Below are 27,586 nucleotides of genomic sequence, written 5' to 3' on the forward strand. Positions count from 1 at the left end.
ATGGACAGATACTGAAACACGACCCCAGCTAGCCTAAGGAGGAAGGAAAATCTGCTCTTAGATTTACAGCAGCAGCATTGAGGAGGTGCAGATGGTGTTCATTTGATGCAGGAAGCATGAAGAGTAAAGTTCAACAGTATGGGCCAACACCCACCCCCCCATAGGAGCTTACACAAGACCGCCATTTCTCTTTACTCATTTATATTTGGTGGTTTTGAGCATTGAACTCAGAACCTCACACCCTTGTCCACTGAGCGATATCTCCAGTCCCTGATGTTTTACTTTATCTTTATCTCCTGTAGATGTTGGTTACACAGGGTTGGTTGATGTAGCTGCTTTATGACACCCAAGACATTTTTTTTTTAAATGTTTCTCTTGCCATTCTGGGAAAGTGACCTCTACCTCATGGCTAAAACGGAACTTTACGGCTGCCTGTTATACAGAAGAGAAAGAGAAGTGAGGGAGACTTACCCAGGAGGCCACATGGGCTAGCTCTGTCTGCTGTCCAAAACTTAGTCACATCACCCATCTTAACTCAAGATACTGGTAACATGCTATTTCAGGAATGCATGAGTCCACCAAATTTATTTACAGTAACAACTAGAAGCTTCTTCCATAGAGTGTCTGTGGAGGACTGACAAGAGCAGAAGTCCTATGGATAATTGAATATAAGACATTTAAGAGGACAAAAATCAGTTCTGAAAGTAATAAAAAAAATTAAAGAATTATAGTTAGACTTTCTAGGGAGGAGAGTGAGATGGCGGAGAGAAAGTTACGAGTGAGAAGAAAGGGTCCAGGGCAGACAGGTAGGGGGCTGGAGTTCAATCACAGTAATAAAATCCTTCAGGTTTCGGAAGGGTGAAGCTCTTGGGTGACGCTCTGGACAAGTTCCAAGTGGTGAGTGGTGAGCAGTGTGTGGTGAGGAGGCTGCTGTGGTCTGTCTGCTGCAGATCTTGGGGTAAAGTCTGAACACGGCAGTCTAACTGCAGATTCGATCCTATCAAGCATGGGTGCCTTTCTAAGCTGACCAGAATAGAGCCCTCCCAGATGCAATTAGGGACTGTCAGGGGGCTTGAAGTGGGGACAGTTTCTTCCGTCTCCTTCCTTGTGTCTCGGAAGGATACAGCAAGCCCTCACCAGGCAGCACTGGTCTTGGGCATCCTAGCTTTCAGAAGAGTGAGAAAGAAATTTCTGTGGTTTACAAATTACCCAGCTATTTTGTTATATGACGGCAAAGTAGACAAGGGCAAGACTAGCTAAGATAAAGAACAGGTCTTGTGCCGGGCGGTGGTGGCGCACGCCTTTAATCCCAGCACTCGGGAGGCAGAGCCAGGCGGATCTCTGTGAGTTTGAGGCCAGCCTGGTCTACAGAGTGAGATCCAGGACAGGCACCAAAACTACACAGAGAAACCCCGTCTCAAAAACCTGGAAAAAAAAAAAAAGATTAAAGAACAGGTCTTTACAGCATAAGGAGTCCTGATTTTCCCATTGCAAATCAAAGGCGACATCAAGTCTTTTTCTTGAGGCCATTGTGTCCCGTGACAGCATGACTTTTTCTGAAACTTGGAAGTTAGGTAACTCTCAGTGTGAGGAGGTAAAGGATACAGCTCCCCACCCCTCCGGAGGGACAAGTTCACACATGAACACTGAGGTCATTCGTGATCTCTGTCACCACTGTCAGGTGGCTGAGGGCCATAAAAGGCCCTAGGATAGGATACGGAGCCCAGCCCCAAGGCTCTGGGGATAAAGGTTTAAACCTTTACCTGGTTCTAGGGAAGAAAACAAGATCAACCCATGGGCAGAATCACATGTAAGCACTGAGATGTGTACAGGGACGGACTGGGAGCAACCCAGTGGCCCACCCGCTGGATGATGGACAGATAAACTGTGCTCCGGGTATTATTCAAATAATAAATTCTGGTACGAGCCTTCCAAATATGAAGAAATCCATAACAACAAAAAAAATCTTTTTGTAGTTGTATCTCATTTTTTTTTTTAAGTTCAAAAAGTTCAAAAAGAGCTCTCCTGCTCTCGTGGCTTGTCCCTGGCATCTTTTTGGCTGCAGCTCCCAGATTGGCTGCTGCTGTTAGCTCAGGGCATGAGCCGTGGGTGCCATGGGCAAATCAGACAGAATACTTTTGGGGAGAGAAGAAGGGGTGTGGAGTGTGTGGGGAGGGCTCGTGAAAGGAAGTGGCTTGTCTGTGGCTTCTGGGACCTGGGTTATCTGCTCCAGGGTTTGGTGGCTCCCTGAGCTGCTTAGTTCTCCTCCACCCAAGGGAGGCCGGGTGTGGCTAGCCTCCAAGTGCCTTGAAAAGGAGACTGGCCTGCCTTCTATTAATCCGCTGACGGGCAGGCAAGCTACTTAGCTGCCCGTGTCTGGGTTTTCTCACTGCAAACCAGTGACAGTGATTATACCCTTCAGGTGACTGTGGGGGTGAGACCTGGTGCTGGGCCACATCCTTACACCTAGGAGGGCTGGAGTCACCAGGGGAAGACATCCTCATACAATACCGTCTAAAGATTCTGCGATGAAGGATACTAACCGCTTAAAAGTGTCCAGTGTAACCGAGGGACTGAACATTTTCATTTTATTCAATTTTAATTGTTTTATGTTTATTTATGAAAAAGATTTATCTGTTGTTTGTTTATTTGCAGTTCTGAGGATGATTGGCCCCTCAAACTCAGGGCTGACCCATGCTAGGCAAGCACTTTATCACTCAGTCATAGTGCCAGCTGCCACCAGCTCCTTGCTTTACATTTAATTAACTTAGTGTGTGTGTGCACTTGCGTATACATGCGCGTATAGCACGTGCAGGTATACACACAGGTGTTTTTTGTTTTAGCCTTTGCCTCTCAGGGATGGGATTACAAGTGGGCGGCTATCCAGGCATCATCATTTTCATCATCATTATGATTACTATTATTATTATTTGGTTTTTCAAGACAGGGTTTCTCTTTTTAATAGCTCTAGCTGTCCTGGTACTCACTTTGTAAACCAGACTGGCCTCAAACGCACAGAAATCCACCTGCCTCTGCCTTCCAAGTGCTGAGATTAAAGGTGTGCACCACCACGGCTTTTCATTTTAATGTGGGTTTTGGAGCTTGAACTCGGGTCTTTATGCTTGCCCAGTAAGGAGTTTACAGACAGGATTATGCTGTGTAGTTCACACGTTGCCGTCCTCACAACCTCCATTCTCTTGCCTCAGGCTCCCTTTCTACCATCATCCTTGGGTCTGGAACCGCAGGCACAGGCCACACAGGCCTCTTACTTTGCTTTTAAAAAGCTATCCGTGGCAAAGAGCAATTGGTCACCCTATTTGCCAACACAAGACCTGAGGCAGGAGTTATACCGGGCCGTGCTAGGCGTGGACGGATGGCTCATTCATGGGGACCAAGTACGGAATCCGTCCATCCATCCATCCATGATGTGCTTTCCTCCTGTAGCTCAGGACCCTGAGATCACCTCAGCCCACGGCCCTCAGCGGTCCACGCTGTCCACACACAATCTTGTAAATCCCTTGAGAAAATCGGGCGGAGACTCTGCCCTCGTACAACCTACTGAGGCCCTCGGTTCCTTTATTTTTGTAGCAAGCAAGGAGGCTCTGCCTTTGCAGTTCCGTTTCATAGATAAGGAAACTGAGGGAGGGTCCAGAAGGCTCGGCGGGAAGCAGGATAAACTCTTGGGGAACTCTGAGGCCAGCAAAGACACTTTCGTGGGTCAGGTTGTCAGGGTGGCGGGGGAAAGCGGCGGGTAAATATTTGGGGCGGTAACCCGGGCTCCAGGCGACACAAGTCGTCACTGCGGTTCTGGGTCTGCGGGCGCGTGGCGAGGGCGGTGCCGGGGTAGGGGATGGGGGGGGGGGGAGGAGAGGACAGGGGCGTCCCCTAGGTCGTCTGGGACAGACTCGGCGGCCCCGCCCCGTCCCGCCCCCGCCCGGGGCTATAAGACGGTGCGGCTGGCGGCTGGCGGCGCAAGCGAGGAGTTAGCTCTCGGCCCGGCTAAGGAGCGAGGCAGTGCGACCCGAGCGGACTGCAGTGCAAGGCGGCAGCCAGCCACCAGGGCCAGCGTCTCCCAGCATCTCTGCCACGCGTGTCGGCAAGCGACTGCTCCATGAAGCCGCCCTCGACTCAGGGCAGCCCAGCGGCGGTGGCGGCCGCAGGTGAGTGCCGGGTTGGGGTGCCCCCTCCATCTCCGCGCCCCAGGATCGAAGCCAGGGACTCTGTCCACGCTAAACTACACCCCAAGTCCCGGGGCCCCTGAGAACCTGAGCCTGCAGGTAGGGGCGAGAGAACAGGGGTCGCGATGGTCCCTTTCCACTGCCCACCCTTCCGTTCTCCGCCCCCCCCCCCCCCCCATCTCCGGGGCGCACAGCCGGCGCCAGTTGAGTTTGGTTTCCCATTCGGGACAAGGATCTGAGCCTGACACGTAACGGGTGCTGTCTGACTCAGACTTCCCTCCGCCACTCGCTGCAGGGAGTGAGCGTGGGCACAAGTAGGAGAGCGCGCGGGGTGGGCTAGGTGACTTCCAGACTTTCAGTTCCACCCACGGAGTCGGCTGCTCGCCTGGTGACAGGCGCTTTGGAGGGTGGTTGAGAGGTTACGAGGTATCTGCGCGGCTGTCACTGGCAAACTCAGAGAGTGAAGTTAGCCATCCTAGTCCGGTGACCGCCTCTCCATCCAGATCCTCCCGGGCAGGGAGAGAGTCACCCCTACCCACGCTCCCATCATCTGAGCTCCCTGTGCCCGCCCCCAGCCCCGGCCATGGACTCAGCCGCCGCTGCAGACCTGACGGACGTGCTGTGCGAGTTCGACGCGGTGCTGGCCGACTTCGCATCGCCCTTCCACGCCCGCCACTTCCACTACGAGGAGCACCTCGAACGCATGAAGCGGCGCAGCAGCGCCAGCGTCAGTGACAGCAGCGGCTTCAGCGACTCAGAGAGTAAGTGAGGCCCGGTTGAAGTCAGTGACCCCAGGGCTCTAGCGTCAGCTGAGTTAATCTGTAAACTGAGGCACGGTGTCCGGGGGTGGGGGGGGGGGAAGAAACCCAGACCCGAAGCCCTGCACCAGCTCTGAGAGGCTTGGAGAGTTGACTTTCTGAGATTTAAGCCCAAGGTGTGCAGGGGCCGTGAAGGCAATCTTGGGGGGGACTCTTGAAGGACTGTGGGTCTCCCTGTCACGGCAGGTGTCTGTCATGAGGCCTGAAGGTTTGTGCAGTCAGTAAGAACTCCTGGGACCCAGCTGGCTCTTCCAACAGTTTCCCTGCTTTTCTCCCTGCTCTGCATTTTTTACATTTTATTGAGACCCTCCCAAGGAGATCTACGTAGTTGAGGACGACCTTGGACTTCTGATCCTCCTTCCTTGGGCTTCAGGAGGTGCTGGGATCACAGAGGAGTGCCAGCCAGCACGTTCCGGTGTAGGCAGTGCTGGGGGTCAGACCTAGGGTTCCATGCACACTAGGTCAGCACTAAACCAACAGTGCCCTCCCTTTCCTTTTCCAGAATGGGGGTGCCAGGGGGACTTGGGGACACGAGCGAGCACAATAATGAAACATGTGTGAAACCAAAATGATTTCATAAGCTGCTGTTTGGGGAATTTTTGAAATAACTTCATTCACTTTCTTCTGAACTCCCGGGCTCTGTCGCCACTCCAGGCAATTTTGAAACAATCCTCCCCCTGAGCTGCTGAGTTCAAGCACTGGGTTTATGCAGGCCCACCCTCCAGGTTGCCAGTGGAGGTTCATCCTGGTAACCTTTCCCACGGCCTCTATCCTAACTACCTTGGTAGAAAGAAAAGGAGGGGGAGGGGGAGTGAGGGGGGTTTCAATAATTCAAGTGACCTGCAAGATTCTGGAGATCTGTTTAGGTGTCGAACAGTGTTATTTGGTGACTTCTTATTATAATCGTCTTTTTTTTTTTTTTTTTTTTTTTTTTTTTTTTGTTTTTCGAGACAGGGTTTCTCTGTGTAGCTTTGCGCCTTTCCTGGAACTCACTTGGTAGCCCAGGCTGGCCTCGAACTCACAGAGATCCGCCTGCCTCTGCCTCCTGAATGCTGGGATTAAAGGCGTGTGCCACCACTGCCCGGCGTATAATTGTCTTTCAAATCCTGGTTTACTCACTGTTTTCCGGTGTGAATTTTCAATTCCATTTGTTCGTGAACACTCACTCCCTGGACAGGCTGCAGGCACAGACATCACCCATGGTGCAGTCCCTCATTTCAGAGTAAAAGACACGTTGCTGTTGTGAATTCTAGAGAGTTCTTCCTTGTGGCTGGGTGAAGATCAGTGTGAGATCTGCACCTGAGCTGTCCTCCTGGGAAGGGATAAGGGCTAACATCCTGGTCAGGGTTTGAGTCATCCGAGCTCTCTTTGGATTTTCCGTAGGTGCCTGCACAGACCAACCGAGGTGTGACTTAGGAGGTGGGGGGTGGGGATGAGCGGGGAATGGAAGGGGGCGGGGTCAGCTGTTTGTTTCCATTTACAACTTTTGCATTCTGATGCTAAAGACCTGACTGCTTATTCCCAGCATTCCAAGCGAAACCTTGCATTGGAAATTTGTCTCAATACCTGTGTCGTAACTTGAATATTATCTCCTTCCGTTGGGTTGGTGGGCAAGTTATTCATCACGTATAAATTCTCTTCTCCACAGAAGAGAAGGCTGGGTCTGTCACTGCTGCTCTGTGGCCAAGGACAGCTTCTTGCTACACCAAAGCCTCCTGCTGGACTAGGGTCTGACCTTGTGCAGTTATGGCGGACAGCATCCACATGTTCTGCCAGGAGGGATTCCAGATCTAGGATGTGTTTTTAGGAGTCTTAGAAAGAGAATTCACTAGAGACAGTTTCTTAACAGTTTGGGAGATAGTTGATAGAATTTGTTGTTTTTCTTAGGGTATCTCTGCGTATTTCACTTTCTGCTTTTGTTGTTAACCTTCAACTGTTAGTGTGGTGGTTGGAGAAGTAATGGGAAGGAACTAAGAAAGTCTGATGACCTTGGTCTTTGCTATCATTGTGGTGGGTTGTTCCCTGCTCAGAAATAGTCTTGGCAGGACTTGTGTGTATCTAAATAATGTTTTCTTAAGGACACACAATACATATGTCTTAATTGTCTCCAGAAATGGATTGCAGACATTTGTTACATTCATTTATCTGTTTGGAGGAAGAGAATGCCTGGGAGAGGCACAGCCCACTGAAACTTATCACTCCAGAGAGGGCCAGCCAGGTTTATAATGGTGGCAGCAGCAGCTAGCTTACTTCTACCAAGCCCTCCCGAGGGTTGCTATAATCATAACTTGCTTGCTCTTGACATCAGTCATCTCTTGCTGGTCTTTGAATGTTATCTATCACACATAATCTTTGCCATAGTCCTCCAGGTTAGGCACTTTTCTCTTCATTCATCTCTTTGATAAAATAACAGAACACAGGCTGGCCTTCTATGGTCTTGCTCCGTCATCACAGGTGGTCGGCTAGAATGTGAACCAGATCCTGGGAGTATCCTGGGGCTCCACTGTGCTCAGATCACGTGTCTTTGGATACATGGTATTGCAGGTCCTTTTCAAGGCTTTCAGGATCAAAGGTCAGTGGGCATCAGTGATGAATATGCTTGATTTTTTTTTTTAAACTTTTAAATGCCTGATTTTTGAAAAAGACCTTTTCCCTCATTAAAAACAATTAGGTTTCACGGGCAGATCTCTGTGAGTTCGAGGACAGCCTGGTCTACAGAGCGAGTTCCAGGACAGGCTTCAAAGCTACACAGAGAAACTCTGTCACAAAAAAAAAAAAAAAAACAAAACAAACAAAAAAAAACCCCACAAAAATTAGGTTACAGGAATGGAGAGATGGCACAGGGGTTAAAAATAGGATCAGACTTCGGTTCCTAGCACCCATGTGGGGCAGCTCACAGCTGCCAGGAACTCCAGTTCCAGGGGGATCTGACACCTTCTGCCTCCAAGGGCACCTGTGCTCACATGTGCAGACACATACATTCACATCAGCAATAAGTGGAAATGATTTTAAAAGGGGCTGTGTCTTTCCCATAGCACTCTATTAAGAACAGTTTTTAAGTGTCTCAATAAAAGGGCAATGCAGTTGGGAGCTAGGAAAGTGATTTTCAGGCTGGATCCTTTGAGGTGCTGTAGAAACTGAACATCCTTGGTTGTTTTTCATTTTTAGAATTCTGTGTGTGTGTGTGTAATTTTATTTACTTAGGTTCTTTCGAGACAAAGTCTTACTATGTACCCCTGGCTGCTCTGGAACTCACTATGTAGACCAGGCTGGGCTTTAGATTCCCAGAGATGCTCTTGCTTCTGTCTCCCAAGTTCTGGAATTAAAGGTGTGTGCCGTTATGCCCAGCTCTTTTTTAGTAATTTTTGTTTTTAACTTTGAAAGTACAACATAAGTCTTTAAGTGGGTTTAATAAAATTTTCACTCCTTATATTCCAAATTTTAACCTGTGTGTCAATGTATGCATCTACTGGTTGACTTCATAAACAGTTTATTATATTGACTTAAGCTTTGAAAGATGGAACCGAGTGTGATTCTTATATATTAGAGTTTCACAAACATTTATCCTTTGAGAGTGAAAGTGTTCTGCTGTTTAATAGGAAAGTCCTGAGGTCTACTGTGCATGCTGTGGCTATGATGATATTGTAGATATTTGGGGAGAATAAGGAACTAGGTCCTTTACCATAGCAAGACTTAGAACCTCCAAATGTTTTTGCTTATGTTCTGGTCGGGCCCTGAAAGAGGAGACTTCAGGAACTCTAGAAACCAGAGTGTCAGTTAACTAAACCAGTGATTAATGGAGCTGAGGAGCCAAGAGCTTGATCTTGTCAGGATGTGAGAGGCTGAGGCTAGGTAGGAGACCTCTGGACACCTGGTACCATGTTTAGGAGCTGAGTGAGTGGCAGCTCTTATATGCCGTTACCTGGCAAACTTTCTTAGAGGGTCAGGGCCACTCCAGAGGGGAGCTGGGCACAATGATCAAACTGAGAGCCAGGACTCCCCCCCCTCCCCCCACGCTTCACTGAAGCTGTCAGAATTTAGATTTGGAGGAGAAGAGAGACCTCATCCCTGCCATTCCCTGTGGGAACAGTGACACAGACCCGGGACTTTTTTTTTTCTTGATAATGACTATAGTTCGCTTGCTGCAGATGTGTGGGATGGTTCTATATTTACAGGCACTCTGGGAAAGGCTCACTGTTTGTGGTTTTACTTTTCTCGGGAGTAGTGCATGTCAGTTCTAACCCTAAATTACCTTTCTCCCAACCCCCCAAATTAAAATTTTATATATATATGTAAATATATATATATATATATATATATGCCTTTCTTTTAAACGAAGCTTCTGTTGTGGAGTTTCTTATGCTTGATGGGCATACCTAAACTTAATATGCTTTTATTTCTTTTGATGGTCCCTTAGGACACTCAGTCCCAGATCTGAGACTTGAATGCATTAAATGGACCAGGAATTCAAAAGGACATTTGTAGTGGGGATTTGATCCTACTGAGGAGGTGGGGCTTCGAGGCAGTCTGAAGGAGATACTTTAAGGTCCACTTTACACATAGGAAGGTCCCCCAAGTCATCACTGCTGAGTCCTTTGATCCTACTAATTAGTAACAATACCATATAACAGGGTGGGGCAGCAATACATACACACTTATATGTGCTATCAGCCAGAGACACACTGCTGGCACTTTATCAGACTGGCTGAATCTTATTTTTGCAAGAACTAGGGTTCTAAGGGAGCGACCCGAACAAGAGTTTGGGCCTTGCTTACCTAATCATCTACCACAACCTCTGGCATAAGATTCTGTTCAGGCAGGCTCTCAATAAAAGCCTGTGGGGGCAAATATTGGGTAAAGAAGTTTAGAGTTGGGTATCTCCGAGTTACGGGTTTGTTCACGGTCACCTCTGAAGAGAAACTTAAAAAAAATTTTGTTACAATCTGAAAACGTGGGAAGCCAGGGCTGGGAATCTTGATTGTTTTCTTCCCAGTGATAATGCCCTCCATTCTGTACATGCTGTTCTCTATTTTGCTAGGAACTTGAAAATCAACCCATTATGAAGCCACAGGCATCCTACACAGAATGCCTAGGTTGTTATTGTTTCCCTGTGGCCTCTGCTCCGTGCCCCCCATCCCCCCCCCCCCCCCCCCCGGGGCCTAGCTTCAGGGACTTGGGACTTGGGTTTCTCTTTCCTTTGTGCTCTAGCCCCCATTAATTGCCATGAGTAAATTACTGCCACAGGGGGATCCAGGCAAGGCAACTTGGTCCAAGATCCTGGGAGTTCATTTCTTCTTCATAGTTGAAGGTCAAACACACCAGAGTCTGGAGTTGGCCTAGGGTGTGTGAAGACACGGGAAGAGGGTAGAACCACGGAGTGGTAATGGGCTGACAGAATGTGAGATAGTGTGTGTGTGTGTGTGTGTGTGTGTATGTGTGTGTGTGTGTGTGTGTGTGTGTATACATGGAGAGCAGGGAGAAGGGAAGGGAACCCAGGCTATGCTGGCCTGCCTCTCTAGGTACATATTTATGTAGATGCTGTATTTTATTTCCTCTACCTCCCCCACTGGGAGAGCAGTATGAGTTCATTAGCTCTGAGGCAACTACAGATCTAATAGTCTGACTTACCACTGAATTTATTTGTCCCATAAATCAGATTCTGTCTATACTCTGACCCTGAGGAAAGTGCTTGGGTTAAGGGATTTTTCATACGGACTAGATTTTGAAGGATGGTCCTGAGACCATGGCCTCTTCTCCACGGCCTCTCGCCCCACCGTATCTGGATTGAAATCTCCCTTACTCCTCTTGGATGTTTTCTCTCGGCCATGGTGTATGCAGGGTGGGGTGGAAATAGGTGTGGTATTGAAAGTGGCTCTCCAGGGCCAGCTGTTCGGAGAGATAGAGAGCAGCGAGGGGCGGCCTTTAAGCTCTAGACTAGTGAGTCTCAGAGCTGGGACTCGGGTCTGTAGTGGTGGCCATTTGAGCCATGCCCTAAAGCACCGCCCCTAGTAATAGTTACACCTGCCTATGAGCTTGAGGTACATGCCCCTGGGTGGGGGGGACCCTTAAGACCTGGGATGCACGTATGCAGCTCTCTCTTGGCTCTTCTAAGTTCAGTTCCCAGCAACCACATGGTGGCTCACAATCACCTATAATGAGACTGGTCCAAGGATGGGGCGATGTTCTTGGATCTCCTCTTTCAAGAGACAGGAATATTGTGACATGTTGGTATTCCCTCCTTCTGGCTCATAGCCTGCTTCCCCGAGTCCCTCGGTGGTTTTCTTGCCCTCAAAGGTGATTCTGTCTTCTCCTCATAGGTTTCTCTGTATCTGTGGTGAGCCCCTGGTTATTGACAGTGATCAAGTGATGCTCATCCAGGGATCTGCAACAGATGTGCTGGTACCTTCCTGTGTGCAGGGGATTGCTACCACTACTGCTGTTCTACAGGTGTAAACAGCTGAGAAAGCAAGCAGAAGGCTTCCAACTCAAGTTCTAGAGAGTTCCAGTGTCCTAAGAGATATTAGTAGGAGGGCTACGAAGTGCTCCATTGTCAAGTACACTTGGGAAGTGAGGCTAGGGCCAGACCTGTTTCTTCATCATAAGACTTCTCAGGACAGTCATAGTGGGAGTGATCAGCAGTGTCCTTGGTGTTGCCAGAACATGGTCACACATGTCAAAGACTTGCATTCTAGCGGTGGGGGGTTGGTTACGAGCATGGGTTTAAGGTTCAATGTTGAGGACCTCAGTATGGGTTCATCATCAAAGACTTGAAAAATGACTATAGTCCATTAAGGTGACCTGGGCTGGAACTCTCAAAGGAAGAGAAGATCGTGAGGGTTGTTCATGAGGTTCTTCTGGGGGTGTTTGGAAAAGTGGGCTCGTTGGGTATAGAGGCCAGAAAGGATGACCAGAGGGCGCCTGAGTCCTGGTCAGAAGACAGAGGACATGGAGCCAGACAACCTGGGGAGGTGTGGCAGCCATTTAGGGATACGCCCAAGTCTCACATGACTAGAAACTTCTTTCAGAAACCTGATTTTCTCGTACTCTGAGCACATTAAAAAGTAATTCAGACAAGTTGATTTTGAGTTAAGGGAATGAAAACAAGATGTGCTGCCTCTCCCTGAACTAGAGAGAAATGGCTTGAAGGACAGGAGCCTCCAGGGAAGTAGGGACCTGGCCAGGCCCTCTTTATTCAGCTGCTCACCTGAAAAGCCTTTCCAGAGCTCCTGCCACACTCTGGCTGGCTTTGCTTTCCGTTTTTTTTTTTTTTTTTTTTTTTTAACCAGAAAAGTGGCTTCCTCCCTCGCCACCACCTCTGGGGCCACATCCTGCTTCCGTTAACCTCCTCTGTGTCTGAGCCTCTGCTACCTCCTCAGAGCAGGGCTGGCTTCCTCCTCTTCGGCAGGATTTAGAATGTTAGAACTGGGAGGGAGTGGAAGGATTGTCCAATCGACCTTTCCATCTAATTGGTGGGTAAACTGAGGCAGAGAATATGGTCTTTTTAAAGCACCCATTGAGTAGGCAGTAGCTGAGCTGCTCCTGGCCCTGGTGTAGCCCGGCCTGGCTGGAACTTTGCCTGCTGCTGCTCTGACATTTGAGGCATAAGACTAGAAGGAACTGTGAAGTCCCTTGATCGTATCGAATGAACAGCCGAAAACAAAAACAATCTTTGTTCTTGACTTCAGTTTGTCAGAGACAAGAGTGCAGCATCTTGGTGTGATCAAGACTCATGAGCAGGGAAGGAAATCATTAGACGTGGGGCCCAACATTGTGCTTATATCTGAAAGGTGTTTAGAAGGAAGAGAACCCTTTTCATGAAAAATAATACTGCATTTTGAGTGTTTATTTTTTCATGTGTTTGGATGTTTTGCCTGTATGTGTCTCTGTGCACCTCTTGTGTGCTTGGTGCCTGAGAAGGCCAGAAAAGGGCATTAGATCCCTAGAATTGTAGTGACAGATTGTTGTGAGTTGCTTGGTAGATGCTGGGAATCGAACCCATGTCCTCTGGAAAAAGCAGCTAACTCTTAACTGATGAGCCATCTCTTTAGTGCCTGTCCTCCCACCCCCCACCTCCTTTTTTTTTTCTTTTGAAGATAGAGTCTCATGTATTTCAGGTTTCAGACTGACCTCACTCAGTATGTAGCTGAGGGTGGATGACCTTGAATGTCTGACCCCCTTGTTCCTACCTCCAGAGTGCAGGATCACTGGTGTACCACTGACTGGTGTGCCACTGACACAATGCCTTGGGGTGGGGGGTGGGGGGTGGGGGGTGGGGCGGGGCTTGGTGAGGTTTGTTTTCTCTGCCAGTTAAAGAATTAAAAAGCAGGAAAAAAAGCTGGGCGATGGTGGCACACGCCGTTAAACTCAGCACTTGGGAGGCAGAGGCAGGGGGATCTCTGTGAGTTCGAGGCCAGCCTGGTCTACAGAGTAAGATCCAGGACGGGCACCAAAACTACACAGAGAAACCCTGTCTCAAAAAACAAACAACAACCAACCAAACAAAAAAAGGCAGGAAAAATCTTGAGCGCAACAAGAGCAGCAGAGAAATCTCAACAAACAGGAGCAGACAGAATTAGCAGTTGAAAACATGCTGATTACTGGGGGGTGAGGAAACACACATGTGATACAGACACACAGAGAAAAAGATCCTCTGTGAAGCAAAGGCTGAAAAATCCAGTCTCTTCTCAGGGCTCGGTTTCTTTTTAAGACTGCAGAGTTTTCCGCCCCTACTTTAACGCTGGTCAGTTTGAAGAAAGATTGGACAAGCACCCTACCAACTAAGCTACATCCTTCCAACTCTCATTCCGTCAGCCAGCACCTGGCTTGATAGCTGGCTAGCAGATTCCTGTGCAGCAGAGGTCTGGTCCTGTTAACCCGCCACACTGTTTGGGAGGAGTAAGGGTCGACTGGATACACTCACTCACACCTACACACACACACACACACACACACACACACACACACACACACACACACATACACATACACTCTCTTCCCTGCCTTTGATCACTTCCTAGATTGGAAACTGGCCTGTTTTCTTATGTAGATCTGCAACATCTGGTTCTTGGGGAGATTCACCTCGGGGGTACTGTAGACTGGCAAGCGTCTGGTTCAGTGAGCACACCTCCAAATGACTGTGGTTCCTTCCTTGAAGGTGCCGACTCACTGTACCGGGACAGCCTCAGCTTCAGCGATGAGAAACTGAATTCGCCAACGGACTCCACTCCAGCTCCGCTGACATCCTCTGTCACTCCTCGCAAAGGTGAGCTCACCAACTGGACTCTCTTATCCCCGCCCACCTCCGCCGTTATCCTCCTCCAAGCTTTCACAGAGTACAAAGCAAACAGATAAATAGTTCTGGGCGACCGACGGAGTGCATTGTTTATGGGATTTGGGCCACGTGTAGATTCCCTCTTGTGGCCCAGGGGAGTGCTTCTCATTTGCCTAACGGACCAGCTTGGCTTCCTAAAGTAAAACTCGGCAGTCTGGCTTTGTAGCAATGAGAAGATTTTTTTAAAAATTTCATTAACTGTTTACAGCAGTGCTTCATTAACTCGTTCAGCAGCTGTCATTATGAGACAAGAATGATCTAACCTGGGGACATGAGATGGCTTCAGTGGATAAGGGTGCTTGCTGCCAAGCCTGCCGAGCTGAGTTTGATCTCTGGAACCTACTTGGTAGACGTCCTCTGATCTCCACATGGGCACATATGTTCATACATACATATGTACACGCATACCAAGTAATGAATGAATGAATAAATGAATGAATGTTTTAAAAAACTAAAATGGACACGATTCAAAACAACAGCCCCACCCTGTCTCTGCTTCAGTATTAATAGACTAAAGAGGGTTGAAAGGGGCATGAATTGGTCCTTAGTTTTTGGAATTGGCCAAGTCTCCCCAGCTAGAGATCTGAATGTTCTGTTATATTGGACAGGTGCCCTTTTGAGAACAAAAGGAGGTCCCCCCTCCAAGGGAAATTGAACTTGCTGAAAATATGCAAAATGCAATAAAAATGGAACCAACTTTAAAAGAAATATGACGATCCCATCACTTGTCTCCACCTGGCATGCAAACAGAACTTCCCTCTCTCTTGAAAGAGATATTTTTAAATTCTCTTCTCAACACAAATGTTAGCAGCCACGGGGATTCGGCCATTGTCCAGCCTCCAATCTGTAATGGATCTGTGGACTCCAGGGATAGAACAGTCTAGAGAATGACTTAAATAGTGCCCAGATCTGCTACCTAATCCTCCAGAAGTGGGGATTACAGAAGGGAGGGACAAAAAAAAGCCACTGTGGCAAGTGGACCTGAAAACTAAGAACAATGAACCATTTGTGGCCAGTGAAGAAAAGTATTCAGCAATGCATTTCAAGGAAGGCATGAATGATGGACAAACTATACAGAAGAGAGTAAAATACATAAGGAAAGCATATACCTCTGGCCACAGAGACAGCAATGTCTACATGAAAGGTCTGTGCTTCCCTGAGATGGGCTCTCAGGTTCCCTGTTCCACCTGACATGAAATAGTAGTTACACTCTTGTCACATTGGAGGGCCACTGTATTGTCCTCCACAAGCGGCGAAAGCGTCTTCCTCTCACTGTCTCCCAGACTTTTAAGACACTGAAGAGATCCATCTTCTGGGTTAGGAAGGTGGCTCAGGGTGGTAGTGAATGAACTACAGGGCAAACTGAGGTTAGCCTTCAGTTGGAGGAGACACTAAGGACTGGTGCAGGGCGTGCATGCTCCGTGAGATCTCTGAAGACAACAGGTTTCCGTAATCTGGAAACCCCATCATCCCAGGAAAAATCCTCCATCAGCTGTGTCTGGGAGGGAAACTGAGCTCTTTTCTATTTTTGCAGCCAAATTAGGTGACACCAAAGAGCTGGAAGACTTCATTGCCGATCTCGACAGAACATTAGCAAGTGAGTACATGCTTGGTGCTTAAAACATCACTCTGAATAGGGAGCCACGCCTTTGATAATGTGCTGTGATGTTTCCCAGCTTGCTGGGGGGTGGGGGGGGCGGGGGCGGGAAGTTACATCACAAGCTGCTCTAGGTGTAGGAACAGGACCTCGGTGGCCCAGAAAACAGCTTGGAGGATAAGCTTGCAGGAGAGTAACTGGAGTTGCTTTCCTAACTGTGCACACAGGTCAGCAGCAGACAATGGCATGTTGTTTAGGAGAGAGAGAGAGAGAAAGAGAGAGAGAGAGAGAGAGAGAGAGAGAGAGAGAGAGAGAGAGAGAGAGAGAACGAGAGAGAATGAGAACACACGTTTTGCTATGGGGATGGCTTGCCAGTTCTGAGAGAACAAGCCAATTTGTCATATAGCATTCCTCCAGCAAGCCAGAGGGGTCCGTGCACTCGGGTAATTCCCCAAGTTTGATGCAGGATGCAAGGTCCTGGTGAGATTTTCGTGAGTGTTGAGTGCCAAACAGAAGTAGGCTGGGATACCTGTGCCAACTGGCCAGTGACCCAGATTCAGTGTGCTTCTAATCTGGGATCACACTGTTGGTTCTCCATCTCGTGTGGCCCCAAACTGAAGACATCAGGTCAAAATTGCAGCACACACCGGGTGGGGGTCGAGGGGTGTCAGCGGAAAGAACTGTCACGCTCTATCTGTGGGCTCCTCTTCAAAAGGATGAGATTGCAGGAGGCAGCAGGGCTCAGTCCCAGCTTGCAGGGACGCTGGCCTCAGCATCTCTCCTCACGGGGGACTTGCTAAGCCTTGGAGAACTTTTTATTCTGGCTTCTTAATTATTTAGTGAAAGTGATCATTTTTCTGTAAGAAGTACTCTATGTTTGATTCTGCCAGATAGGTAAAAATCTAAACATTTAGATCTAAAAGTTAAACAGTCTACTTAAAATAGCCACGGTTTTTTTTAATCACTCTCCCACTCTATTTGCTGGATGGTTTTACTGCCCCCTTTGCTTCCCTGCTGCACCATCCTGCATCAGAAGACAGACCTAGGCCTGTTTCGACAGATTACTCTAATTGCAGCACAATTGGTATTAGGCCCACGCAGCAAGCCTGCCTACTTCGTGCCGATTGCGCTTGCCTCCCAGTCAGTCCAGTTAGCCAGGCGTGCATTGCATGGGAAACCTGCTGTTGACTTGGCTTTTGATGCCCGGCTAAGGCCACGTGATGTGGTTAAGCACGGGGATTGTGTGTGAGTGTCTGGCAGGGCTAACTAACCCTCTCTCTCCTTTACAGGTATGTGAAGGGAGCGAGGGGTTCGGGGTCCTTAGGCCACAAGAGTGAAACTCCCGAAGACGCCAAGGACCTGGCAAAATCAGCCCCTGGGATCTGCTGCAGGAGGGGACAGAGCCAAGGCCCCCCGAGGCCGTCCTGGACTCACCCTAACATTTACCGTTGGGCCCATCTCTGGGCAACTCAGACCGTAGAACTGACTTGTTTACCTGCCTGCAGCATATTTCAACAGATGATCTATCTAATGTGTTTTTACTCCTTAAACATAGCTCTTCTATAATTTAAGATGCGTTTATGGAAATATTTGTAATTACTTATATATAGTTGGAGACCGTAATAAGCTTTTCCCATCATAATATATTTTTGTATACAAATAAAGTTTAAACTGGAATCTACTCTGAAAGCTGTCTTATTACTGCCAATAGATTTCCACTCAGTAGTTTCCTAGCAGGAATGACCGGCCTCTGGATTCCCAGTGAGAATACTGTGTGTTGTGGTTATACTCACTTGAGGGTGGCCAGCTTCCTGAAGCTTCCTCTGCACTCTAATCCTTACATTCTCAAAACCTTTTCGTTGTGGGCTGAACAGATGCCTCAGTGGTTAAGAGCAATGGATGCTCTTCTAGAGGATTTGGGTTCAATGCCCAGCACTTACATGGCAACCACATACTCCAGGGCCAGGGGATATGACGCCCTCTTCTGGCTTCCTCTGGCACTGCACACATGTGCACAAACACTCAAGCAAACATTCATTCATACATATAAAAGAAAAATAAATAAAATTTCAAAAAAATTCAAAAAATTTTTCCCCTTGGGGCTAAGAGATGGCTCAGCAGTTAAGAGCACTGGTTGCATTTCTAGAGGACCCAGTTGGATTCCCAGCTCCCATAAAGTTGCTCACAATTATCTGTAACTCTAGTTACAGGGAATCTAATGCCACCCTCTGACCTCCTCAGGCACCAGACACGTACCTAGTGCCCAGACATACATGAAGGAAAAGTCCTCAAACACATAAAATAAAACTAAATAAATCATTAAAAAACAAAACAAAAACCTCGGACTTCACTTTTTCTTTGATTGGTAGTTTCATACACACACACACACACACACACACACACACACACACACACACACTGAATTTTAGTTATTTTCACACACACCCCAGTTCATCATTCCCTTCCTCTCCTGCTGGGCCTTCTCAGCAAGACGCCCCCCTTAACCTCACAGCTTCTTCTTGTGTATGGCCCAGAGTTTGGTCAGAGTTTCTTGCCTGAGCGTGGGTGGGAGGTTGTTTATTCCAGAGAGGGGGCAACTTCTCAGCGACTGCACCACTGAGGAGAACGCAGAGCATCAAACAGTTCATCAACCTGTGCGTCATCCTCATCCTGGGCCGTGCTGAGCGGCTTGGTCCAGTCTTGACAAATGTGCTGCTGACGTCCCTGCATTCTTAAAGGCCGTCTCCCCCAAGCAGAGTTGTGCTGGTTGGTTTCGTAAACTTGTTACCTGGGAGAGGGAACCTCAGCTGAGGAATTGCCTCCATCAGGTTGGCCTGTAGGCACAGCTTTGGAGCATTGGCTTGATTAACGATTGATGTGGCGGGGCTGGACCCATTCTGGGCAGTGCGACCACTGAGCGCTGGGTGGTCCTGGGAGATATAAAAAAGCAAACTGAGGGCTGGCGGGTTGGCTCAGTGGTTAAGAGCACTTGTTCTTGTGAAGGACCTGGGTTCGATTTCCAGCACCCACGTGGAGGTTTACCACTTCCTCGGGTACCAGGCACACACGTGGTGCTCAAACATACATGCAAGCAAAGCACTTGTATGAATTAAAAACCTAAAAAACATTTAAAGGAAAGAAAGAAGGAAAGCAAGCAAGCAAGAAAGCAAGAATTGAGGAAGCCATGGAAGGTAAGCAAGTAACACCATTCCTCCATGGCTCCTGCCTCTGCTCCTGCTAGAGTTCCCGCTTCGAGTTTCCTTAGTAGTCAGGACATGAAAGCCACATAAATGAAAGCCACCACCATCACCACCACCACCACCACCACCACCACCACCACCACCACCACCACCACCACCTCCCCCCACCACCCCGCCTCTGCACCATAACAACTTGCTTTTGGTTACAATTTTCCCGCCGCAGCAGAAAAGCAGTTAGGCCCACGAGTACAGTCACATGGGTTCCTGTGGGTGACAGATCACATTTGATGGCAGTCTCACAGACTCTAACAGAGTTCCAGCACTTCGTGAGGTCACAGCTATCCTGGTGTTGTAGTGGGACACATTAGGCGTTTGTGCCGACACTGGTGTGAACAACCTACTGTGCTTTAGGTCACGTGTCGTACGGTCCATGACGGTTGTGTTCAGTCATAAGACTTGATAGTGACAGGAAACAGTCTCACTGCTTACTGGCTCCTGCGTTCCTTACGCTCTTCACTGGTAGAGATCCTAGGTTTTCGGTATTAAAGATTTCGTGTACAGTCGCTGTACATGTTCCGTCCGGTTGTATGAAGAGACTCTACTTGATCAACACATGCTGCCCAGGTTTGTGCTACGTCTTCTCTGATGCCCCTAGAGGGTAAACATCACTTAGCAATGCATGTTTGATCTACTTTAGGGCAATGTGAAAAGATACCTTATGTTTTCCTCAAGCTCCTCGGAAAGCTTTGTGCTCAGTGCAAACATCCTCTCTCTCTTTTAATTTAAACAGCTTTATTTTTATGTGTGTATGATAGGCACACACGTGCTTTGGTGCGTGTGTGGAGGACCGAAAACGTCTTTGTGAGGTAGTTCTCTCCCTCGACCTTTGCATGGACTCCAGGGACTGAATTCAAGTCACCAGGGTGTGCGGTGACTGCCTTTACTGGCTGAACCATCTCACTGACCTCTCTCTCTTTTTTAAAAAAATTGAGATATGATTCGCATGCTCAGACTTCAGTTGTGTGGCTTTTAGCATATCCACAGATATTACAACCACCATTGCTGTTAATACTCTGTGTGACTGTCTAGTCTAGACACGTGCAATGTAATGACACACAGTGCTCTTTTGTAACTTAGCATGTTTTCAAGGTTAATCCATATAGCCTCCCTTCTAAATAGCAAAATACTATCCCACCATGGGGCTATGCCACATTCTGTTTATACAACCATGAGTTAGTTGGTTAATGGGTGGCATTTGGGTTTGTACTTCTGAGCTAATGAGTAACGCTCTCACTAGAAACCACGTGCAAGTATTTGTGTGGGTGTCTGTTTTAGTTTCTCTTGGGTGTAGAGGCAGGACTACGATTCCCGGGTCAGCTCAAGCTCTGTGACCAACTTTTTGAGGAACTATTGAATGTTGTGAATGTGTCCCGCCGAGTTCCCGGCTGCAGTGGAGGCCTCCCCCTTCCGCGTGTCCTCGCTGGGGTCTGTCTCTATTTGAAGAGTGGTCCCCCTGGGTGGAGCACAGTCTCCCTGTAGCTTCTCTTGCAGTTCCTGTGTAACAAATGATGTCTCCTGATGTGCTTACTGGCTTCTGCCTTCAGTGTGAGCTGTAGGAAGTCACCCTGGACTCTGGTTACAGGTTCCTTATCAGATATGTGGTTTGAAAAATGGTCTCTCTTGTGGGCTTGTAGTACAGGACTGTCCTCAAAGCCGAACTGCCACCATTTTGAGGAGTTCATCTGGGCTTGCTCACAAGACGTCCTCACAGCTGGGCCTGCTGACTTCTTACCTTCCCTCCTGGAAAGGGGTCAGAGAGGATCATGGGACCCTCCTGGAATCCGGCCACCCCGCCCTAATTGCAGATGACCTTAGGGTACTGGGGGAAGGGCTGGAGGACGTCAGTGTAGAAGGATGGAGGGTGGGGACTTCATCTACATAGCTAGGGGGAAGCTATTGTCCTTGCTGGGTGCAGAACTCCAGTACAGCTGCCTCAAGGTCACCCACCTCCTTCCTGTTACCTTCCACCTATTGCTCTGTAATGAGTCCAATAAACTCATCGGTTATCCCAGGTAAACCGTGGTAGAACCAGCTGAATTGCACCTAGGATTGTTGTTGGGGCCTTAGGAAGAAGGGTAGATAGACCTTGTTTACATCATTCTAGGGAAGGACTTTCAGAAACAGAGCTTATTTTCACTTTCTGTCCTTGAAGCATGAAAGTTTTAATTTTGTTGAAATCCAATATATATATATTTTTTCTTCTAAGAAAAAACTTTTTTTGTGGTGGTATAGCTAAGAAACCTCAGTCAGAGGTTTCTCAACCTCAACGTTCACTCCTGTTCTTTCTTTTACTAATTTCACAGTTTTTAGCTCAGCATAGTGGTTCACCACTGTAATCAATCTGAGTTCAAGGCCAGCCTGGTCTATACAGATGAGTCCAAGGGCTACACAGTAAGGCTTTGTCTTAACAAAACAAAACAAAACAAGAATCAGGGCAAGGTGGCATGCTTATAATTCCAGAGCAGGGCAAGTGGAGACAGGCAGCTCCTTGGGGTTCGGGTACCAGTCAGTTAATCCCACTTGGCACATTCCAGGCCACCGAGAGATGTTGGTTCCAAAACAAAGGTGGGTGGTGCTGGGGCTTGGGCCCAGATGTAGGTGTTTGCCTTGCTAGCATGATGTTCTAGGCTCAATTCTCAGTACTGAAAAAGCAAAGCAAAAAAAAAAAAAAAAAAAAAAAAAAAGCAAGGGGCACCTGAGAAATCCTTGAGATTGTCCTCTGCCATCTACGTGCACAGATGTGCACACACACACACCCTCATGCTCTCAAACACACTAGACAACATAAGTTGTAGTTTCAGCTTTTGCATTTAGTCTGTGATGGATGTACTTGGAGTTAAGTCTCACAAAATTAGTCCCCACATCATTCTTTCGCCCTAGACCAGCCACTTGTCACAACACTACCTCTTAGAAGACATTTCCCTCTGTTGAGTCACATTGGTGCCACCGTGGAACAGTGACTGAAAATGGATGGACTCTCTCTTGCTCATGTGTTTACACAGTCTCACTATACATCCCAGGCTGTTGTAGAACTTGCAATGTAGCTCAGCTTTTGTGCTCAAATTCATGAACCTCCTGGCTCTGTCTTCTCAGGGCTGGTATTCCTGGTGTGCACTATGCCAGTCTGAGTGCTTTCTGTCTTAACAACTGATCTTTAGTTGTAGGCATGGGATACCTTTCCATTGATAAGGAGCTGTTTAAATTATTTTAAAGTTACAAAGAACAGGTTTATTTTGCCTCTTTAACTTCTCTCAATTATATCTTGAAGTTTTTATGGCATAAACCTTGCATCCTTTGTTATATTTATTGTTGTCTTAGTTACTGTTCTATCACTATGAAAGGACATCATGACCACAGCCATTCTTATAAAAGAAAATTTTTAATTGAGGCCTTGCTTATGGTTTCAGAGGTTAGTCCATCATCCTCATGGCAGGGAACATGGCAGCCGGCATGGCAGATGTGGTCCTGGAGCAATGGCTGAGAGCTACATCCTGAACCTCAGACCAAGAGAGAGACACTGGGCTTAGCATGGGCTTTTGAAACCTCACAGCCCACCCCAGTGACACACCCCTCATCCTTCTAATCCTTTCAAACAGTGCCACTCCTTGGTGACTAAGCATTCAACCATATGAGCTTATGGGGGCCATTCTTATTCAAACCACCACACCAAATATCCTGATACTATTGAAAATAGAGAGCTGGATGGTGGTGGTACACGCCTTTAATCCCAGCACTCAGGAGGCAGAGGCAGGCAGATCTCTGTGAGTTCAAGGCCACCTTGGTCTACAGAGCGAGCTCTAGGACAGGCACCAAAAACTACACAAAGAAACCCTGTCTCAAGAAAGAGAGAGAGAGAGAGAGAGAGAGAGAGAGAGAGAGAGAGAGAGAGAGCACGTGTGAGCGAGCGCGAGCTGGCTCCATGGGGAAAAGAGCACCTGCCACATCAGCCTGACAATCTAAGATCGATTGATCCCTACATCCCAAGTGAAGAGGAAGGAGAGCACCCAGTCTGTCTATAACATTGTCCTCTGACCTTCACACGGGCACTGTGGCACACACAGACCCACACTCACATATCATGAGCACACACCCACACAATAAAAACATAACACTAATAAAAAATTTTTAAAAAGATAAATTTTTGTGAATTTTACTTTAGTATTTTCTTCATTGCTAGTGAATAGAGCTGACATTTATTTTTGTATGTGGGTCCCATGTCCTTGCTGTATTTATTATGCCTGTGTGTGCACCACAAACACGACTTCACCCTGGAAGTACTCATGCCTTTGCTTCTCCACTTACACTCTGAATGCATTCCATTTCTTCTTCGCTGCATTTGCTGAACTTCCACAGAGTGTTGAAAATGAGAGTGGAAAAGGCATCGCTCTCCTTTTGTGTGTGGTCTCGGAGGACGAGCTTGTCCCACTAAGCGCGATGCCATGATGGCCTTGCTGTGAAGTGTTGCACTGTGTTTTTCTCATTTTAAAAATATATATTTGTTTTTATTGTGTGTGTGCAGGTGTTTTGCCTGCATGTATGTCTGTGCAGCATGTGTGTGCAGTGCCCACATGAGGTCCAGGAGAAGGTGTTGGATCCCTTGGAACTGGAGGTGTAGACTCCAGGTTGTGAGCAGACATGTGGTCATGGGAACCAAGCCCAGATCCTCTGCCAGAGCAGCAAGGGCTCCTAACCATCTCTCCAGCCCCTCTTTTGGATCACACAAGTGCTTGGCTTCTTTTCTAGATTTTGTCTTCTCCGTTGCATGGATCTGGCTCTTGCCCATTCACTCTAGCCTTTATCTCCTTTTGAGAAATCATTTTCTCTTGTCAGGATGCCAATGGCTCTTTGTTTTCTCCATATGTTATGATGCTGGAGCTGAGGAGCTGCGATGCAATTCTTTCTTCCTGGGCTTCTGAGACCTGGGGTCCATACTAGGCAAGCAGAATGTAAGGCTTTGCGGCTGGTGTAAGTGACAAGCTTTGGGAAAAAGAATGGATTCTTTTCTGTGAGTGTGTAGGAGGAGTGGCTTATGCTCTTATGGGCCTTGGTTGGATAATGACTTAGGGGCAAGTGGCCTGAGGTTCTGAGAATGTTGAGAAGTGTTTTCAGAGCTCCCTAAGATGTGTTTCAAGGAGCAAGTTCCTTACCTATTTTGAGAAATAGGTGTTATGTCATCTGTACTTGAAAAGCATGCATGCTCAGCCCCCACACACCTTTCTCTGGAGTTGTTCTAAGTTGTTGGACCAGAGATTAAGAGGTAGACAAGCTGGAGGTTTCTTTCTCACCAACTTTCCAAGATGAGCAGGGCAAGGTTATTCACTGGTCAGAAGGGTGGCTGGGCCCCTAGTCCTCACGTTAACTGTCAATCAGGGGGAGGAGAGAAGGTTAGTGAATCCAGGCTTGTCCCTTTCCACAACATGAGTTGAAGAGGCACATCACCTCTGCTCAGGTGGAGTCCCTTATTCAAATCTTAGTCACAGGCCAGAACTAAGCTTCTCCAGGACCTGAGCGACTTGACAGGATGGCCCTGGAAAACCACTTGATTATACCCAGAGAAGGTCAGCTAACAGGCTTTTCTGGGACATAGTAAAACTCTGTGCATAATAATAGTGTGCAGGCAATACGGGTGTATTGTTGGGTGGAAATATTCTGTTTTAATTTCCTAGAGGAACAGCCAAAGAAAAACAAAACAGAAAATATGGCCCACACCCACAAGTAAGATGATTTAGTGCCAGCCCAAGTATTCATGCACCAACCCAGCCTCTGGAATGGGGTGGAGGGACCCAGCATGTGTCTCTTCCTCAAGAATTGTGACTGAGGGAGTCTACATGACATTTGCCTCAGGTGTGAGAAATCATGTCCGAGTTGGAGGGAGAAGATGCTGATGACTGGCCATTGACAATCACACTCGGGGTTTGATGAAACCTCTTCATGGACGCATCCTTCTGTGTGTGGGCGGATGAAGGAGGGGTTTTAAACCTACACCAGGTTAAGCTCTCAGCGATACTGTAGAGTAGCTGTGTGGCCATGAGCAAGCTGTTTCATACCCAGCACCTCTATGGCTTCATTTGTGAAGCAGAGAGGTGAGTCTTTGTCTCCTTGGGTCATGACAAAATTCAAAGAGAGCCAATGAATTGTGTCCAGCACACCTCCTCTTCCAGGCATGATGGACTCCTGTACTGGAAGCAAAATTAAGCTTCAACTACAGTGCGTACCATGGGTGAGTCCGAAGCCACTGCTTCATATTTGGTGGAAGACACAGGACCAGAGTTTGTAAAGCACAGAGGGCCAGGAGATGGGCTTGGAGACCAAGCCCCCTGGCTGTCTGGGCCTCTCCTCCCCTCTGCAGGCCTTATAACCCTCTGGGGTGAGCAGGATGCTCACTCCTGGGTCTGTTACGGCTTCATGGTTGATGTGTGCTGGCCTCACACTTGCTGCTCTCCTCTGCATGGCAGATGTCCTGATTCTTGTTTCCTCAGTCTGTGTCTCTTCCACACCCACATCCCAAAATATTTTCCTGTGTTAATGTGTCTGGCTGAGAAGGCTTGTGGTGAGAAACACCAAACAGGAAATGAAGCGCCTGTCAAAGGCACTGTGTACAAGTCCTGTTTTTTAATGGTTTTCTCTGGCACAGTCCACCTTCTCTGCCTGGCTTGGTAGTAATTGCAGGGGGAAATGGAAGGGGAAGGGAAGCACATTTTTAGAAGGGAACATTTTTCCTCAAGTTCAAAGTTCACTGAAGGTTGAAGATTGAAACTAGCCGCAGTGATCATGCTAGAAATCTCTTTCCCTCACAGAACCTCCATGCACATGATTCCTGCTGCCCAAAATGAATCCCCTGCCCTACTCCTAGCTAATTCTGAAATAGTTCTTTGGGATCACTCATTTAGACCTTCCTCGCTCCCTGGTCTAGGTTGATTTGCTGGTGCTATATTCTTCCAGAACTTTCCTTCAATTCACTCATCTTGTTTTGCAATGAAATAGTCATTTGTGTCTGTTATGGTCTGAGTGGGAAACACTCCCCACAGGCTGATGTGGCTGAACACTTGGTCCTCGGCTTATGGTACTGTTTTGGGAAGTTGTGGAACCTTGGCTACCTGCTGGTGGAGATGACTGGCTGGTGGAAGACACTCAGGGTTATACTAATCTCTACTCTCTATGCGGCTTGGTCCAGCAAGATTCTTGGGAGTTTCTACCACACATTGCTGCTGCCATGAACTCTACCTTGTCTCCCCTGGCCATGCTGGACTGAAGTTCCTTTGACTGAGTCCCGAAGCCCTTCCCTTCCCTCAGGTTATTTCTATTGGCTGCTTTGTCACATCTGTGAGAAAAGTGACTAATCCAGTGTAAGTCTTTGGTGCCTGTCTCTCCAGCTATCCCGCAGCTGGGTAAGATCCACGAGGGCAAGGAAGGACCTTGTCTGGTTGGGCCTCGGTGACTGTCATGGTGCCGGATGTCAGCACAGTCCTTGTCCATTGAGTGGATGGGTGTTCTCACATCTTCTCACAGCCCGGGCGGTCTGGCTATGCCGGTCTGCTGGGTGCGTGCTCCTCACCGGACCACTCTGCTTACACGGGTCTCACAGCTTCCTCTTCTCCAGACTTTTCTTCCTAGCCTACCAGGGCATATGAGACATTGATTCAGAACCAACACTGGTCTGGGAGCCATAACAGTCCCTTTTATAGCTACTTCTAATTCATGGAGGGGGGCGGCAGTGGGGGGTGGGGGTGGGAGAAGACACCCCTGCAGACTGAGAGACCTTGGAGGCCCAAAGAAATGAATTCCTAGGGGTGGAATTTCAGGGCCTTAAGTGGCAGTGAAGAGACCACCCGTGATCTCAATTGTGTTTGTGATTTCTTGTAGAAGAGAGATTCTAAAGTCAGCCCCAGTGTTGGAGCCTCGTGTGTGTGTGTGTGTGTGTGTGTGTGTGTGTGTGTGTGCGCGCGTGCGCGTGCGCGCGTGCATGTGTGTGTGTAAAACACATAAGCCTGTACATACACAATTATACCCATGTGCTCATGTATTTCTATATTATGGAGTTAAAGGAATAAAGGAAGGGGAGACAAGGATGTGGGCTTTGATCGGGATGGACTACTGTAGTGGCTCACTGGGCTGGCCCAGGGGGTGGTGCCAGTGCGCAGAGCTGGCACTGGAGCCACCCCACCTCCTGCAGACCTGCCTTTGCTTGTCACCTTACCGAACAGAAGGAACTTCTTCGTAAGCAGGGATTTGCACATCACATGGAGAGGCCCTTTCCCACGTGCACCCTGGGAGTCTGTGACCTGTTGTCCTAGGCCAGACGCCAAAGCGTGTTCTGGAACCAGAAAAGCCAGGGCTTGGCTGCAGATTCTGAGCCAAAGGAAGCCCCCACCCAGCCAAGAACAGGTTTGGGAAGGGCAGGG

General features: G+C 48.0%; 1 protein-coding gene across 1 annotated transcript; it reads left to right on the forward strand.

The window, feature by feature from the left end:
• Positions 1–3,975: 3,975 nt before the first annotated feature.
• Positions 3,976–17,606, forward strand: Rgcc (regulator of cell cycle). The gene is made up of 5 exons (XM_059274330.1): positions 3,976–4,160; positions 4,754–4,939; positions 14,151–14,258; positions 15,862–15,924; positions 17,214–17,606. The coding sequence occupies exons 1-5, from the start codon at positions 4,112–4,114 to the stop codon at positions 17,219–17,221; spliced, it is 414 nt and encodes a 137-aa protein (XP_059130313.1). The 5' UTR covers positions 3,976–4,111; the 3' UTR covers positions 17,222–17,606.
• The last annotated feature ends 9,980 nt before the right edge of the window (positions 17,607–27,586 follow it).

This window comes from Peromyscus eremicus, chromosome 9 (genome assembly GCF_949786415.1).
Source record: "Peromyscus eremicus chromosome 9, PerEre_H2_v1, whole genome shotgun sequence".
Classification (NCBI taxonomy): Eukaryota; Metazoa; Chordata; class Mammalia; order Rodentia; family Cricetidae; genus Peromyscus; species Peromyscus eremicus.